The sequence below is a fragment of the Chrysemys picta genome, chromosome 3, assembly GCF_011386835.1.
Source record: "Chrysemys picta bellii isolate R12L10 chromosome 3, ASM1138683v2, whole genome shotgun sequence".
Taxonomy (NCBI): Eukaryota; Metazoa; Chordata; order Testudines; family Emydidae; genus Chrysemys; species Chrysemys picta.
The window spans coordinates 190,319,410-190,336,944 of record NC_088793.1 but is presented as its reverse complement, the minus strand read 5'-3'; the positions used below and the strand labels follow the sequence as shown (position 1 = coordinate 190,336,944).

The following is a 17,535-nucleotide window of genomic DNA, read 5'->3' as shown; positions in this document are numbered from 1 at the left end:
CTTTGAAAATCTGGCCCTCAGAGCAAACGAAAAAAACAAACCCAAACAAACCAAAAAGCCCTATATTAATGCAACATTACAACGAAGAATGGGACGGCACAAAAGTCAGGCAATGCAAAGCTATGGTTCTCAGCGCAAATATAGGCCCCAGTCCTCAGAAGCGGTCAAGGAGAGCAGAGCACGGTTGAGAGCTGTGTGCATAAGTGGCTTTAAATTTCCTTTGTGCTCCACTGATCATACTGCTGGCTGTGTGCTACAGCTACACTGCTGCCCCAGAGCAAGAAGGATCTCAGCCGTCAGGCTGCTCTAATTGATGCCAGCCTCCAATTGCCCCTGGAGCCAATATGGCAACTGGAGACCACTGAAGCACACAGAAGTCCTGACCATATCTCCCTTTCCCCAGTCACAGTCTCTATGCTGCAAAAGATGATCCTATACTGGCTCTATGACATCAAATGATCCAGCCTACACTGGGATGATCTTCCCAGAGCAGCAGCAGAGCAGCGCCTGAATCAGGTGAGGATCAGGGTTATAATTTGCCCCATTGAGCATGAATAGGATTACACATGCTGGTGCTATATTACACCCACGGGATCAGGAACCTCAAATGTCCTAACTTGGGTGCATTTATACTTATTGTTGCCTTACTGTACCTTTTTACAATGAATTTCCCTAATACTTTGCTCACACAATGATCCAATAGCACTTCTCTGAAACTGTGCACCTCAGAGCACTGAGTGGACAATCACACATCAGGCATGCAGAGGAGACAGTTTGCTAATGCCTATCATTTGGATTTCAAACCAAATTTCTCTGGGCCTGATCCAAAGACCACTAATGCCACAAGAATGTTCCCAATAGCTTCAATCTAGCTAAAGTACTTACCTGGCTCCCATCACTGCAGTATCTGAGTGCCTCACAGACTATAATGTATTTATCCTCAAGGTACCCTGTAAGGTAGGGAAGTATTGTTATCCTCACTTACAGATTGGGACCTGAGACACAGAGGGTATGTCTACACTGCAAAGTAAGCTAGGGTTGGAACTCAGGCTCAAGTTTAACCCCTCTTCCATCTACACATAAATCATGCTAACCCCGGGGTCAGACCCAGGGTCCCAGGAGTGGAAGATCCAAGCCTGAGTCAAGTCAAGACTCAGGGTTCAAGCTCTATTGCTGTGCAGTGCATACACAGCCCCACTGGACTCGTGCTCTGGGAGTCCACAAAAAGTATCCCACAATCCCACAAGCTGACTTTCTTTCTCCTCTAGACAGAGAAGTTTGGTGGACAGTCAAGTTTTCCCCTACTGCACCATGAACAAAGGGCTAGAGAGGCCACAGTTTGGGAGGGTGTTAGGAAGTCTGGGATATGGGCAGTTGCATTCAGGCCCACATAATGCAGTGTAGATGCTGCTGCCCCAGGTTGGGACCCAGGGTTCAACAATTCCTAACCAGAGGTTACAAAGGAGTGTAGACACTTGAATCCTAGGTTAACAACTACCTTGAGTTCTAGTAACCCTGGGCTTACTTTGCAGTGGAGACATACCCTCAGTGGCTAAGGTACTTACCCAGCATCACAAAGAGAACCTGTGGTAGTGCAGGGAACTGATGCTAAGCCTCCCAGTTCCCAGGCTAGCACCCTAGCCCCTGAATCATCCTGCTGTGGGCTTTGAAGAATGCCCTATGCACACAAGGAGCTGGATGTTTTAAAAAGAAGCTTCCTAGAGCATATGAACTTGAAATTTGCTGATGCCCAGCGGCAGCAAACATGTTGGGTTCCTTCTAATATCATATGAGTGCCTTAGGACTCAGTCCTCCACTACTTTCAAGCAAAGCTGTATAAGCAGCACAAAGTGAAGCAGATTGGAGAATACAGCTATATACCTCCCGTTTCTGTAAAGGCCCAGTGCCACAGTGTTTACTTACCCTTTGGGCTGAAATTCCTCATGCTTCTTTGAGCTCAGCGGTGATCGCTTTCAGTGATGTGGCATTTACTGAAATTCTATTTGCCTTGTTGGAGAATAGCTTTAATTCACCTCCAGAATAATTACTGCATTTGCTAGTACTTGAGGACTGTCATACTTCACAGTGAAGCAGCTGGGAGCAAATGCTGTTCTCTGGCAGGTATGACTCTGACACAGTGAGGACACTACCAAAGTAACCTGGGAGTACAATCACTGAAATAGGAAAAGGTAACTGAAGCCCAGCTTTGCACACTTAACTCAGCAAAACTTGTTTTAAGTGTCATGTCAATGCACAACACATAGCTGGTTAATATAGAATGTTCCACCCCAAGCCCTAGCCATCCAAATGTTTTCTTGCCAGGAAAGCATTTGCAATACACATGAATACTGTCTTCCCCTGGAGGGTCTATCTTTGGCACTGTAATAAGACAGAAAGAAACGGAGGGTGTTAATGCACTTAATGAAGTAGCTTTCACCAAAGAAATACAGAGTTCTGCTTTTCACCTTCCTCAGCCCCCTTCCCAAACATCAATTTGCACCAGTCTGATTTAAAGAGGTGAAAATGGAACGTATGTACCACAGCAGAGAGAAAGAACTGAGGGTCAAACAATAAACTCTGCGTTCACAAAAACAGTCTCCTTGCCTGCATGTTCAGTATCACAGACTCAGCAGCTCAAGAGCTTAGAGCAGTGGAGGGCCACCTGCGGCTCGCGGGCCACACACGGCCCATCAGGGTAATCCGCTGGCGGGCCGCAAGACAGTCCGCAGGCACAGCCGCCCGCAGCTCCCAGTGGCCGCAGTTTGCTGTTCCCAGCCAATGGGAGCTGCGGGAAGCCAGGGGCCGCAGGGACGTGCTGTTGAGCCTGACCCACAGCCTGCCACAGGACTGGTATCGTTACAAGACTCACTTGATGATCCTGGCTGGGAGCCGGCTGCTGGCTGCAGTCAGTCCCACGCTGGATTCGGGGGCCAGCAGCATTCCATCCCAGCTCACCAGGTCATTATGTAGCACAGTAGGCTCTGTGCTGGGCACAGTGCCCAGGACCTGGTCAAAGTCATCCTAAAATGGGCAGGTTGCTGGCGAGTTGCCCTTGGTGCAATTTTTATCCTGGGTCTTCCGGTATTTGCTTTTCAGCATTTTAATTTGTTCCCTGCACTGATCACCAGTTTGGAAAATCTGCAGAGCTGCCAGCTTTTTAGCTATCTGCTGGTATGCGTGGTCACTCCTTGTGATTTTGCTGAAGTCCACCGATTTACTGGCCTCGCCCCACAGATTCAGCAAAAACTGGCTGTGGTCTTGGGACCAGGAAGCAGATCTCTTTGCAAAAAGCTTCTTCTGATCGGTCTCCATTGAGAACCCTGCAGACTCTCAGATAGTGTGTTTGCAGACCAGTGTTCAGCAGACAATGGGTTAACTCTGAGCTGAACTGCTGCCGTTTGCAGGGGTGCTGGAACAATTTGTATAGTGGGGGTGCTGAGAGCCATTTAGCCAAACTGTAAACCCTGTATGGGATGGAAACTACTCCATGCCAGGGGGTGCGACAGCACCCCCTGCACTCCTAGTTCCAGCACCTATGTCTGTTTGCAAAGGGAGGTGTGGCTTCCATTTGCAATAGAGTGCAATAGACTGCACCACAGATTGTTGGCAGAGAGAGAACCAAGAAAGTTGCCCCCAGGAACTCTGGGATACATCCAGAAGACTTCTGGGACCAGAGTGAAGCCAGGAAAGCAATAGGGATCTGACCCTAGGTCCCAGCTTAACACGGGCTTGGACCCTCCAGCTCTGCAGGGTCCTTGAAATCTAGGTCCGAGCCCTCGGTTAACACAATGGATGCAAGGGGGAATAGGCTTGCTCCGGGGGTCAAGCCCTGGCTTACATCGTTGTGTAGACATAACCACAGAGATACTTGTGCGAGAAGCAAATGGGAGGAACAAGCTGGCAAAGAAGAGGTGACGGGGACGATGTGAAATGAAAGAAGAACAGATAAGTAGCTAGAGGCAGAGTTAAGCAAGGCTTGGAAGGGTAAGCAGAACAAGAAGCTTGAATCTGATGAAATGGAGAAGAGGTGGCCAGTGGAGGGAGTCAGGCCCCGATTCAGCAAAACACGTAAGCAATTTAGTTTTATTCCGATTGCCGTAGTGCATAGACACCCCAGTGCTATTGTACTAGGTGCAGTGCAGACATAACAAATATAACAATAAGATGGTCCCTCTCCCAAAGAGCTCACAATCTAAGTATAAACCAGAGATAGCAGGTAGATAGCAGGTGGCTAGCAGGGGGGAGGGATAGCTCAGTGGTTTGAGCATTGGCCTGCTAAACCCAGGGTTGTGAGTTCAATCCTTGAGGGTTCCATTTAGGGAACTGGGGTAAAAATCTGTCTGGGGATTGGTCCTGCTTTGAGCAGGGGGTTGGACTAAATGACCTCCTGAGGTCCCTGATAATCTATGATTCTATCATATAGACAGGGGAGGGGAGCACAAGGGAACAACAAAACGATACTGTTCAGTATGACAAAAACACTATGGTCACAGCTGCCTATGGCCTGAATTCAACTGGACTTACATCCCAGCAAAGTGCATTGCTGAACTGGGCCTTCAAAAAAAAAAAAAAAAGCAACATAATCCAAATGGCAAGAAAGGAAGATGGTGTTAGCAGCTGCATTTTGTATGCACTGGATGTTGAGAAAAACAGAGAAGATCAGATTCCCCCATATGGTGTGATCAGCACCCCTTGGATATGAATATTTTGATAGTACAGTAGCTGCTGAACTTGACACTAGAAGCATCTGAAGCTAAATATTCCAGGAAGACTGGGGACCTTAGTTTACTTACAAATTCAGTAGGCTGATAACATACATCATATAGGTAGATGTGTCCTGTTATTATTTTCAATGTAACACTTACGAGAAACATAAATATTGATTCCAGACCATAAGTTCTTCAGGACAGTGATTGTGTCTTCCTTTGTAGCATGCAGCAATGAGTATATGTTGAGTGTAACAACAATATCATTCAATAGTGTTAGGCAACAGAATTGTTTTTATATAGTGTCTCAGTTTATTCCTTCCTCTGTGTAACTTCTATGAACATCAGCTAGACGTGCACTGAGATTCCTTTCGCACTGATTTTGAAATTTGCAATGACATGGGAAGGCACGTAATTTGAAAGTGGCAGTGCACCGTATCCCTCCATAGCAATTTTTTTTAAGGGAGCTGCACTCCTGCTTCAGAGGGAAACAAATATAAAAGAATCTGATATGCCCAATGCTCTGATGCTTGGACTGTTTTGAGATAATGAACCAAAAGGGAAAAAATCTGTTCTTGAACACTCAACGGCCATAAAGCAGGTGTGATGCCAGTATAATTCCACAAAACAAACTAAGGCATATTGTGATATGATAGCAAGTTAATTAAAAGCTCTTTAAATACCACAAAACTGCACAAACGGAGACTACAGATTAGAATCTGTTTCTCTTGAGAACATAAAATACCTCTATTGAGACTAGCTGAAATTCCCTTGCCAGGGTTATTAGTGCCTTTCTGTCACTTTTAGATTCGTTCTGCACGTGAATGTTATAATAGAAAAGTTCCAGCCCTGTGCTTGTCTCCTAAGGGCCTGATTCTGCTCCCATTGACTTCAGTGGGAGTACAATCAGACACGAAGACAGTTAATATTTTCCTAGTGGACTCTGATATACTGACCTGGATCCCTGAAGGTATTAGTGTGTTATTTAAATAATAGTCTGCATACCACAAATAAAAGTTACCATCCCAAAACAAGGGGATGGTAGAGGATCAGGAAAGCCTTTGGTGAAATGTTGGGTAGCTTGCTAAGGTGAAAGAACGTAGCAGGCTAGTGCAGTTCTTACTATTAATGAAAGATTGTTACAGTAATAGCGCTGTGCATGCCCACTATAGTGTCAACCATTTGTGAACAAGTATTCATTTTATCTCTTTATTCACTTTCTAAAATATTCATACATAGAAAAGAATCTGCCTTTCATTCTTTTTTTTTTTTTTTTCCTAAAATGCCAGCCTGGCAAGCCTGATTTAGATACTGCAAATACATGTAACAGTCACCGTTTTTAAAACACATTAACAGCATAGGACTAGCTCCTCAGCGGGTGTAAGCTGGAATCAATGGAGCTTACAGCCACCAAGGATCAGGCCCACAGAGTCTTGTGATGTTTGTACTATAGACTGATTGGATTCAAAGGAAATGTCTAACAAGTTTGCTTGAGTTATTTAAGCATGTTGCTGAATTTACAGATAAGAGTGAGACAGTGCCTATAATTCATCTGCTAAGGGCAAATCACCATAAACTGTGGATTCAAGAACGCTTTACTACCTACAACAGTTCATTTTAATTACCACATCCCAAAACATGGTACACTGAATGTACTGTTCTGAGGACTGTAGTGGAGGGGAGGGGGGAAGGAAATCATTCAGGTGGAAAATGAGTAATTGCAGAGCTCCCACACAAAATCTCCCAAGATTTACTGGGCAAGTTCAAAGAGGTTTACCATAAATACACTGTGTACAATCAACTCAGGGGAGAGGCATCACTCCATACAGCACTGAGGGCAAGTTTGTTCAAACTAACTGGATTGTGCTAAGGAGATGGAGACAGGTAAACACATTTCACTCCCTCTGTTCTTCTACCCTAAACCCATTCTGAACCTTCTACCACTTCCTGACGTCTCTCTCTTTTCCTCCGATCCAGATCTTATTCTCCCCATTCCATCCATCCTTCCCTCTTCCTCTCCACTTCCTCTTCCTTGTAATATTTCCCTCCTATTCTTCCACCTGCGCCCCTTATCTACCACAGCACTTCCTCCCAGAAAACAAACCTACCCAAAACTCTCGGGATCAAAACTCTCGGGATCAAATTCCTTCCATGCACTGCCCACCTTTCTGCTACCAGTTCCCCTCCTTTGTACTATACCTCCTATGCTGGTTCCTCCCCTGACCTCTCTCCAGATAACAAGCTCCACCCCCTGTTGGTTCCCAGTAAAACTGGGTGAGCGAAACCTCATTGTATGGTTGAGGGGTCAGGAAGGGTTTCCAGGAGCAGGGGGTTATGTGAGTGGGACTCTGTCCAATGGTTCCAAACCACCTCTCCTCCTCACCGCTAGAGGTCCGCTCCAGTCCAAAACACAGTGCCCCCTTCTGAGCTGCACAAAAACACAGAAAGCAGCCACTTCCCAGGTCCCACCGAGGAACTATGCTATTCAGACATAACTATTAGCTTTATCAGCAACATTATCTGCTGTGCAGATGGTGATATTCACCTAGGTGGTTGTGTGGCTAAAAATACCAGCCCCTAATTTTGATCAGAGATGGGAACTGACTGACTGAAATAAGCAGAAGATGGATTTGTAAGTGTGAAAGTAGATATGCTGCATAATCCCCTGCATTACAATGCAGTACAACTCCAATCTGTACAGCTGTAGCCCAGTGTGCTTGATAGAGCTAAATAATGCATAAAATGCTTAGCTAAAACACTAAGGGCCACTGAGGTCACTGGGAGTCTTTCCAGTTACTTCAATGGGCTTTGGATCAGCTCTTAATAATAAAGAAAGAGAGAAATGAAAAGGCACAGACAAGACAAGCAGAGCTGGTTCAAGCTTCAAATTCCCATTCCAGGAGAAATTTTGGAATTTGTTTTCATTCTGATTCAGAACAAAAATATTTTTTGAAATTTCTCCTGGAATTGCATTTACAAAAAATAAATAAATTGGAATTTCAAAATGTTGTTTTGAATTTTATTTTTGAGTGTTAATATTCTTTTTATTATTTTATGACACATCAGCAGCAGTAGTACATAACATGTATTATTTCTTTTAAAAACTATTAAGGGACGCTGCTGCTACACTTGGATCTGGAAACAGATAAGATGTTTCAATCCGTACTAAGTAGCAACTGTCTCTAATTTTTTTAAAATAAATAAAATAGCATATTTCAGCTGTTATATTATGTTATATATGTATGCTGCTGACATGTCTTAATAATATATTATTAAGACATGTCAGCAGTACATGTTATGTACTACTACTGACATGGCATGAAATAATGTAAAATAACACAAATAATAAAAATAAAACTAAATAAAATTCAAAATGAAATTTCAAAATTTTCCAAAACAAAATTTCTGACAAAATTCTTTAAAATTCCATCCCCCCAGAGTCAAAATCTACCATTTTCCAGAACATTTCAATTTAAATGAAAATAACATTTTTTGTCAGGAAAAAAAATGGAGAACAGTTTACAAATCAGAACTGAAAATAGATGGCGAGCTGATTCTAGTTCCATAATAATAATGACAATGAGATGTACATACCATTCTGTTAGTATAAACAGTAGCTTTGATTTCCCCTCACCATTTGATCCCCCTGAAGAAGAATCTTACAGCCAATTCACTTTTGCTCCCTATCCACCTCTCTATAGCTGCAGTCTCATCTCCTTGCTCTGCCTCTCCAGTCAGTTCTTTCCCTAACCAGTATTGATGCCTGCTCATAGCTAATGCTCACCTTCCTGCTTATATCTGGCCCAATGGTGGGAAGAAAGAGACAACATCTGAGAGGCAGATCACGAGAAGGGGGATTAAAGAATGATTCTAGCATGGAGGAGGTGAGCTTATGTACAGGGGATCGGAGAGCTTCTAATAGATTAAAACCCCAATGGCCACAATGCAATTACTGTGCATCACCTCTGCGATGAGGGTTATCTATAAATGACTGACAGACAGTACAACTTCAAAATGCAATAATGAAACTGGCGACACCCAGAAAGAGCCAGAGTTGTGCCAGCTTTACAGATCATATGGCTTGTGTTGGAGGACATCTAGAGACAATGATCGGTTAGGTCTTTTACATTTTGACTGTGATCCCATATGATAGAACAGAACAAATACATGCCACTTGATTTAGAGCGAGAGAGAGATTTTAGTGTAGACAAACTGTGTCCTGAGACCAGTGAACAAATATAAGCAAACATTGGTACTGCAGAAGGAACCACCTGTAGTGCAGACCATGGCAAAGATTTGTGAGCAATAAATCAATAACTGGGACAGCCTGACATAATCGGATTGCGTTCTGCAATGTTCCTAAGCGATTTGCAGAGTTTTGACCTACCCACATGCAGTGCTTTCAATGCCCAGTGTGTGTAAGCAATACAGTCATCTTCCCCAGCTTGTTTAACAGAAACATTACCTTGTTCACACCATCTGCCATGGCTTGCAAAGTTAGTTCTCTAGGTCCATCCACAGTCTTTCCGTTATCAGTTGGCCCCCAGCTGGCACTATATATATCTATGACTTGAGGCATGTGACTGATCGAAGAAGCCTCAATAATGTCTGTCATAAAAGGCTGGTCCAGCATTCGGATACCTGTTGACGTAATCAACATAAACATGAATTATGAATGGCCAAAGACAGGATATAGGCTCAGGGTCTGATTTACACCTGCAGTTTCAGGCATTACATCTCACTGGTTATCTTAGTTCCACAATAATTTTGTATTCAAAGTTCAGATTCCAGTCTGTACAACAGAGCTAAAGCATACAGCTATAGCAATGAAGTGGTGGCACAGAAAGGAGCGAGTGGTTTATTACTGATTCTACTATTGAACTTTGCAATTATACAGCACCTTTCATCCAAGTGTTTCCAAACACATTAAGAAACAATTAAGCTTCATACACTCTGTAAGGAAAGAGTAATTACACATGTTTTACAGATGGGGAAGTTGAGATAAAAATTGTGCAATCTGGCCAAGATCACATAGAAAGTAGAAAATTCAAGGACTAGAGCACAAAACTCTTACACAGTACTCTACCCTAATCACTCAATCCCATTCACTCACATGTTATATACTTCATTCATCTCCCAACAGGTTTTCTCTTGCCTTTCTCCACAATATGGGCTAGTGTTTATAATCAGAAAGGAGAGGGAAAGCTACAAATGTCTTATATGGAAATAATGACATCTGGACCTTTGTATACATGTACAGTAGGAAACATGGCTATTGTTCTGAAAAAGTTTTTTGCATAACTTCCAGTATAGGCTGATTTAATTTGTCTCTGAATTCCAGCTCCAACCAAGCCAAACAGTATGACGATTTGAGCAACACAAGCCTTTTTTGGGACAACACTAAATCATGATTCATTATCAACCCAAACACAGGCCAGGCTGAGGGTTAGAGACCTTTCATTGAGTCTTGCCGGAGACTAGAGTAACCTGGAATGGTTTAAAGTAAACTCATTCCATGTATGGCTTTGGATGGGAACTCATTAGTTTTCAATATTTTAAACTAGGAATGGACTGGAACAACAACAACAAAAACATACAGCTGGGTGGGAAACAGATTTCCTGTCCCTCAAAATATTCTGAACAGGGCAGTAAAGTTGCAATCTTGAAAACCTGGAAAAAATTGGTTGAGGTCAATCAAAACTTTTTATTTCCATAATGTGAAATGTTTCATTTTGATTTTGACCAATTTTTGTTTTAAAAAAATATAATTAGCTTATTTTTTTAACAAATAGTTGTTTTGAATTGGAAAACTGGAATTTTTCATGTTTTAAATGCTGATGTGAACATTTTGACAATTTTAAAACTTATTTTTTCAAAAATGTTTCAAGTTGAACAATTTTGTTTTCAACAAATCGGCATTCTCTGAAACTCGGGGCATGAGATCCCGCATACACTCAAAGAAACAAAGACTGGTGTGAATGTCTGTGAACTGAAACTGCTGAATTTCACAGACGATGACAAGAGAGTGCCCAGACAGAGCTAAAATGTGAGCCAAGTCATCAGATTTGACTTCAATGCGAAAAAAGTGGGATCAAAGAGAACAAAGTTAGGGGCCAGATCCTCAGCTGGCTATGACGTCCTATGCCACTTTACACCTATTGAGGATGGGACCCAGAGACATGTCATAAACATGTCAGCTTCCTCCAGAGGTTTGATGGATTTACTGATTTCCACTTGGTGGTGCTATAGGTCTCAGTAATAAACCAGAGCTTTTCTCAGTTTAGAAACATGGGATGATTGTTTGCCTTAAAATAAAGGTACCTCAATATGGAATTTTGTTAGGAAATTGACAAGTATGGTAGCTTGTTACAGCTTCTGTAGGACATTAGTACAGCCCAAGGGCTTTGCTATGTAGCTTATAAATAACTGACTTGAAGTTACAGAGTTGCATTAATAGTAGAGATAGCCCTGAACCAAAACCCCAGAACCAAATGCATGCAAATTTGGGTGTCCAATATCAGAATATAAATACTGTGTTTCGTGCCCTTCTCTGATCAATGTGTGTAATTACTGAACAATGGTGACAATGGTCCTTTCTCAATGCAATGCTACATATTAATTTGAACTTCATGTCTCACTGACTGCAGCAACTAAAACAATAACACCACTCCTCCCCTTCAGATTTTGAAGGGAAGGGCTAGCCCTGCAGTGGAGAGAGGCTAGAACAATGCAGTCATGAAGACCTGTGCACTTCAATAAGTAACTGGCTGAAAGGAAGCAGGAAGTAACAGATATCTCATGACAAACCCTGTTCTTACAAGATTTTCAACTCAATTTATACAGGTCCAAGAAGTCTGGCTGCTATTGTGTATTTTCCCATACACATGCACACACCCACATCCACACCCTCGCCACCCCCACCCTTTTTTGGGGTGCAGATCTAAACCAGACTCATCATCCAAACCCTTTAACGTTCATTCATTGCAAGTAAAGAGTCAGAAGTTGAAATAGCACTTTGTACATGCTAGTTGATTTTTGGTTTTTGAGGGTAGGTTTCCTGAACAAATAATACCATTTCAATTAATTTTGTTACTCATGATTTGTAGTGATAATTTGCTTGGCATAGGAACACAGGAACTGCCAGACTGGGTTCAGGCCAGTGGTCCATTTAGGGCCACAGGGGGTAGCACCCTCTACAGAGTGTGATTTCTAAAGCACACTAATGTGTTGTGCATTAATTGTTCTGTGTAGACTCTGCTGGTGTGCACTAAAGATTCCCTAGAGCTCTTTAATATGGTCCTGTTTCAAATAGCACGACATGAAAGTGAACCAGCAGGGTCTACACAGACCAATTAATGCATAATACGTTCGTGCACTTTAGAAATCACACCCCCATAGAGTGCATTACCCCACCATGTCGACAAGCACCAAGTCCTGTATCTTGTCACCAAGAGTGACTGATAAACATTGCTTCACAAATCCTTGCAAAAAATCCAACATTAGACAACTTGCCCACAGAAAGTTCCTTTTTAAGTCTCACTACTCAGAAGTGATTAATTCCTGAAACACGAGTGTTTATATCCTTTCTGTAACTCCTGGCTTTTTATTTGTTGGAAGGGTTTTTTGTTCATTTGTTTGTTTGCTTTTATTTTTTACTGCTATAAGCCTAGTCATGGCTTATTTAGTAAAGCTCAAAGCAGGCCTGTGGTCTAGGTATAACTTTGGTCTACGATGGTTTGGTTTATTTAATCCTGCATCAGTGCTGGGGGGATGAACGACATGTCCTCTTGAGGGTCCTTCCAGCCCTAAAATTCGATGATTTCTATGAATTTCCTTGGGTTTTCATAGTCAGGACAGAGTTCTGTACCATTTTGAGTGGCAGATAAAAAATGATACTCCTTGTGAGAGTGCCACTTTGAGCCAATTATAAAATGATAGAACTGTCTTAGCTTAATTGTTTAGTAGAAATTGCTTTGCCATTCCATCGCGGAGATTTTGCTTCTGGGCATGTGCCCGATTTGGGAAGCTTATTGTTTTAGGGATCTGGATGTGGTGATCATTCAGATATAACAACAAAAAGGGAGGCCAGCTAGACCGTCAGGAAAAAAATCACTGTGCATGCACTCTAGGAGCCAAACTGTCAGCTGAGGTCAACAACCATCAACATTAATGGCGCTACATTGATTTACACCAGCTGAGTATCTGGCCCCATGCAAACCTAGAGATAAGTTCAGTGTAATGGAGTGGATTTTGCTTTTTCGGAGATGCACAACTGATAGGAAATAACAATCTGAGGCAGCTCATCTCTGCATCATATTAAGTACAACTACAAGTATATTTCTTCTGCTGCACATTTAGATTTGTTTCAGATGAGACCTACAACAGTACACAAAAGGAGAAATAAGTTAGCTCATATTGAAATCAGTATGGAAACAGGACTTGAAATGAGAATGAGCAGAAGGAATGCCATTCCCCTCGTTAAATAATTAAGTATATTAACAATATAGGAGAGTGCAAAAAGAGAAGGGGAGATGCCCCTTGTTAAATGTTTAGCACTTAAAACTTCTGTGACAGAAGTACAAAGTCTGGACCAAATCCTGCCGTCCTTACCGGGGCAAAGCTCCCGTGATCTACAGTGGGTGCCTTACCCAAGGAAAATCTGAGTGAGGAGAACAGGATTGGGGTTTCTCACTGTATTGGTGTCATACCTGCCACCTTTGAGTTGTATGCCACGCCAACTCCACAGATGTTGTTGTTTGCTGCAGCCGACACTTCCCCTGCACACCTGGTTCCATGACTGCAAAGATGAATAAAGAGAGACCATGTAAATCACTGCTCCTGATTAACATTATTACCCAGTTTGCACACACACAGTATTACACACCATTAGGAGCATGCTGGATCAGGCCATTGGTTAATCAAGACTGGTATCTTTCCTCTTGTCCCAGTTAACACCAGATGCTCCAGAAGAAAGCAAAACTCCATTGCTGCACTTAGCAAACTGCACACTGCTGTTTGTGGAGTAACCAGTTTACCCTCTAAAGCCTGAGCGATGTGTTATTCTAATATTAGCATGCATAATTATGCTCTATTTAGTTGTAAAGTTATTCAGCCCTTTTTAGAATCCAGTTTTTCAAGCAGGCTCTATCTTGTTGGACAGTAGAAATAGCATTGGAAAGAGTGGTCTAATACTACTACTAATACTTAGCACTTCAACAGCGTATAGTAATAATACTTAGCACATTTATTATTTATTTTGCATGTTATGGTAGCACCTAAAGGCCCCCCACGGATCAGGGCCCCATTGTGCTAGGCGCTGTACAAACACCCAGCAAACTGACTGCCCCTGGCCTGAAGAGCTCACAATCTAAAGAGGCAGCAGATGGATGCAACACACAGAAGGGGGAGCACAGGGAAATAATGTGACAATGCGGGTCAGCATGTCAAGCAGCAGTCACGACACACCAGCTGCAAAAGCATTGCCAAGTGTGCTGTGTGTGTCTCATCCTCCTTTAGTAGCTAGTCCACAGAGAAGATACCAGCCCACTACTGCTGTTAGCTAATAAAGTGATTTCTTTAAACTCATGTAGGACAAGACTGTGCTTTGGCACTGAAGGCCCCAGGTTCAAAATCAGCCCATTGTGCTTCAATCATATTTTTCATCGTCAAAGTGTTTTACAATCCTTAACAAATGCTGAAAATATGTGCCAAGTTAGGCTTGGAGGCCTAAGTGGGGAGGAAGGGAGGGTGTCTGGTTTTCCTCTCCAATAAAATAAATACATATTTTTTTACAGTTCACCATGTTTTAGCAGATGGGATATTTTCTACACCTAAATTATATTACCCTCTATGCATGTATATTGAGGTTATCTCTGTAGTATCCTGGTGGCTTGCAACATTCGCGTTACCATATTACAAAGGCCACATACTCTAATATGCTCTATACCCTGCGGCAGCTGGATTATTTTCTTTTATTTCTTTTTTTAAATTCAGCCTCTATCTTCTTTCCCTCTCCCTCAAAGTGCAGGTTGAAAAGGCTGGTACAACAGAGGTGTGAGAAATCTTGGGACCATGTATTCTTTTTCCTGTAATATTTCCTAGCTTATGTTTTTAGAGACACATCTATTGTAGGAAAATGACTGGTTTCCAAATATCCCACCATCGTGAAAATCTTATGCTTGTTTCAGGAACCTTTTCTGAAGGCTCTTTGGGCAGGGAAAAGACTGAAATATGTTTCTTGTACATCTGCTGGATAAATTTCTTTCAATAACTCAGAAGGTTTTCCTTGACTGTCCTTGTTAAAAGAACTGTGAAAAAGCTACAGCGTGGTTGGGCATTCATTATCTAGTCACCTGTAGGATATAGGGTATGACACTGCTCCCGTCACACAGGGAAGCTGCGATGTTCAAAAACTTTCTAAAAATGCCAGGTCACACCCACCCCCAGATTTCTCCCCTGGTTATAGGAAGCTCTGCAGACTTCCCCCGCCCCTCCCCCCACCTACGCTTCCTGCACCCATCGCTGCTCAGCTGCAGGAGGAGGGATCACTGTACAGGGAGCTGCTCTACCATCCGTCCAACCCCCGTGCATCCAGACCCCCTCATACCAAGACCCTCCCAATGAGCCCCCTCCCCCTGCACCTGGACCACCCCGACGAGCCACCCGCACCTGGATTCCCAACCCTACTGAGCCCCACTACCCCAGCATCTGGACCCCCCCACTGAGACCCCAGATCCCCTTGCTGAGCTCTATCCCCCGCACACTCAGACCCCCCTGCTGAGCCCCAACCACCTTCATCTGGACCCCCTGCAGGGTTCCGTTACTGTTGCACCCAGAACCCCCCAACAAGCCCCTGTGCATCCAGATTCCCCCCGCACCCTTATCCCCCACTGAGCCGCCTGCACCCACACACAATCCTCTCAACCCACACCTGGATTTCCCCCACACTAAGCCCCTCCACACTTGGATCCTGCCTTGCTGAGCCTGCCTGGCCACACCTGGCACAGAGGGGCAGGGCTCTGTGATGTTTCTAGGGCAGGCCCGGTCCTTGCACTGTGTCAGGGTTGGGTGCAGCCTCACCGCTGAGTCCGTGTCCCAGGAAGGGGGAGCTGCACAGTGATCTCTCACCTCTGTGCAGCCAGTGGCCTGTGTTCCCCAATGCCATGCTGGAGCCTCCACATTTGACAAATGAAATTTGCAGAATTTTATAATATTGTGCGCAAAAATTAATTTTTTGGTGCAGAATTTTTAATTTTTTGGTGCAGAATGCCCTCAGGAGTAGTTAATGCAATAGAAAAGGCTGCTGTATCTGTTTATACAAATCCCCAATTATCCATTATGTTGTTCTCATTATATTAACTGAAAAAATGAGAGGGAAAACTGCAGGTGTGGCCTTTAATAAATAGAGGTGAAGGGTAATTGTAACTCTGACCAACAAGTTCTTCAGAAGTACTGAATATGTTTGACAAACTAATATCTGGGAGAGGGGGAGGGAACATGGAGAATATAAAGTGTTAATATTTATAGGGCTGTATAAGTAGAAACAAGCTGTCTCATAACTATTTATTTATATTACAGTAGCACTTAAAGGCCCCACCTGAGAAGGAGCCCCATTATATTATAGCTAGGCAAAAAAAATTGGCCAAAACCACCTTTTTTTTTTTTTTTTTGGTGAAAAATGCAGATTTGGAAACCCAAAACATTTTGCAAATTTATATCAGTTTTGCTGAATGGTTCATGTAAAAAAAAAAAAATCCAAAAAAGTTGAAATGTTTTGTCGCAACATTTTTGAAATTAAAGATTCTGATTTTTTGTTTTGCGACAACCTTTTGTTTCAAAATGTCCTTCAAATCTATTTAATTTGTTTGAAAGTGCTGAAAAAGACTCAAAATCAAAATGAAATGTTTCGTTTGATCAAACAAATCATTTATTTCTACCTAAAATGATTTTTTTACGTTTCAAGTCACCGATTTTTTTGAAGGTTTTCATTTTTGGTTTGACCTGAAATGAATCCCCCCCATCCAATATTTTGGAAGTGCCAGCGAATTGAAAAAGCTAATATTTGCACAGCTCCTCTGTATAATACACATAGCAAGAGACCTTCAAGCCCTCACCTTCTGAATAGGCAGAGAAAGAGTAGGAAGGGAAATAGAGAGGTGACTTGATCAGCATCAAGCAGTAGGTTAGGGACAGAACTGGGAGCAGAACCCAAGTCCTCCTAATTCCCTGGCAAGTGCCCTACACACAGCACCACAGACACCATCCCTCTGGGTCTTAGTGCAGGGGTGTAACATGGGTGGGCCATGACCCTCCCAATCGACACCCAGGCACACCCAAATCTAAGCTTGTGCGATACCCCCGCCGCACACACACCCCCTTTCCTGTAACAGCAGCAGCAGATTGCTCCAGGGGCTGGGCAAAGAGACAGAAAGCCTCTGATTCTCTCCCCCAGCTGTTCCAACTCAGTCAGTAACTGCTCCCGCCACCACCCAATAGGGAGGGAAGAGGCACACAACTTAGGAAATACAGATTCCCTGCAAGAGCCTGTATTGCTGGAACCGTGCACTCAGGGAGACAGCAGTCAAGAGCCAGGCAGCTGCAACTATGTGACAGAGAGAAGCAGAGGCTGCTGCTTCTGTGGTGTGGGGTACGGGACATGACCCAAGAGGTGATGGGGAATGGGTAGCAGGGATAGGAAAAGGGGTCCAGGATGCTGGAGCCAAAAAGGGGCCCAGCCAAGCTGTCTGGTCATTGCTCATCGACCATAAGTTGGGGCCCTCCCAAATTCCCATTCCTCACTATGCCACTGTTTCAGAGACCACTGTTTATT

The 17,535-nt window shown here is 43.2% G+C and overlaps 1 protein-coding gene across 2 annotated transcripts in view; it reads right to left on the bottom strand.

Annotated features, from left to right (window-relative positions):
• PCSK2 (proprotein convertase subtilisin/kexin type 2) overlaps positions 1-17,535 on the bottom strand; it is a 188,448-nt gene that overhangs the window by 24,559 nt on the left and 146,354 nt on the right. For both annotated transcript variants that reach the window (XM_065589670.1, XM_065589671.1), the window contains 2 exons: positions 13,415-13,503; positions 9,172-9,347 (listed from right to left, as the gene is read on the bottom strand). In XM_065589670.1, coding sequence (XP_065445742.1) covers positions 9,172-9,347; positions 13,415-13,503 — 265 coding nt within the window. The remainder of the gene's footprint in view (positions 1-9,171; positions 9,348-13,414; positions 13,504-17,535) is intronic.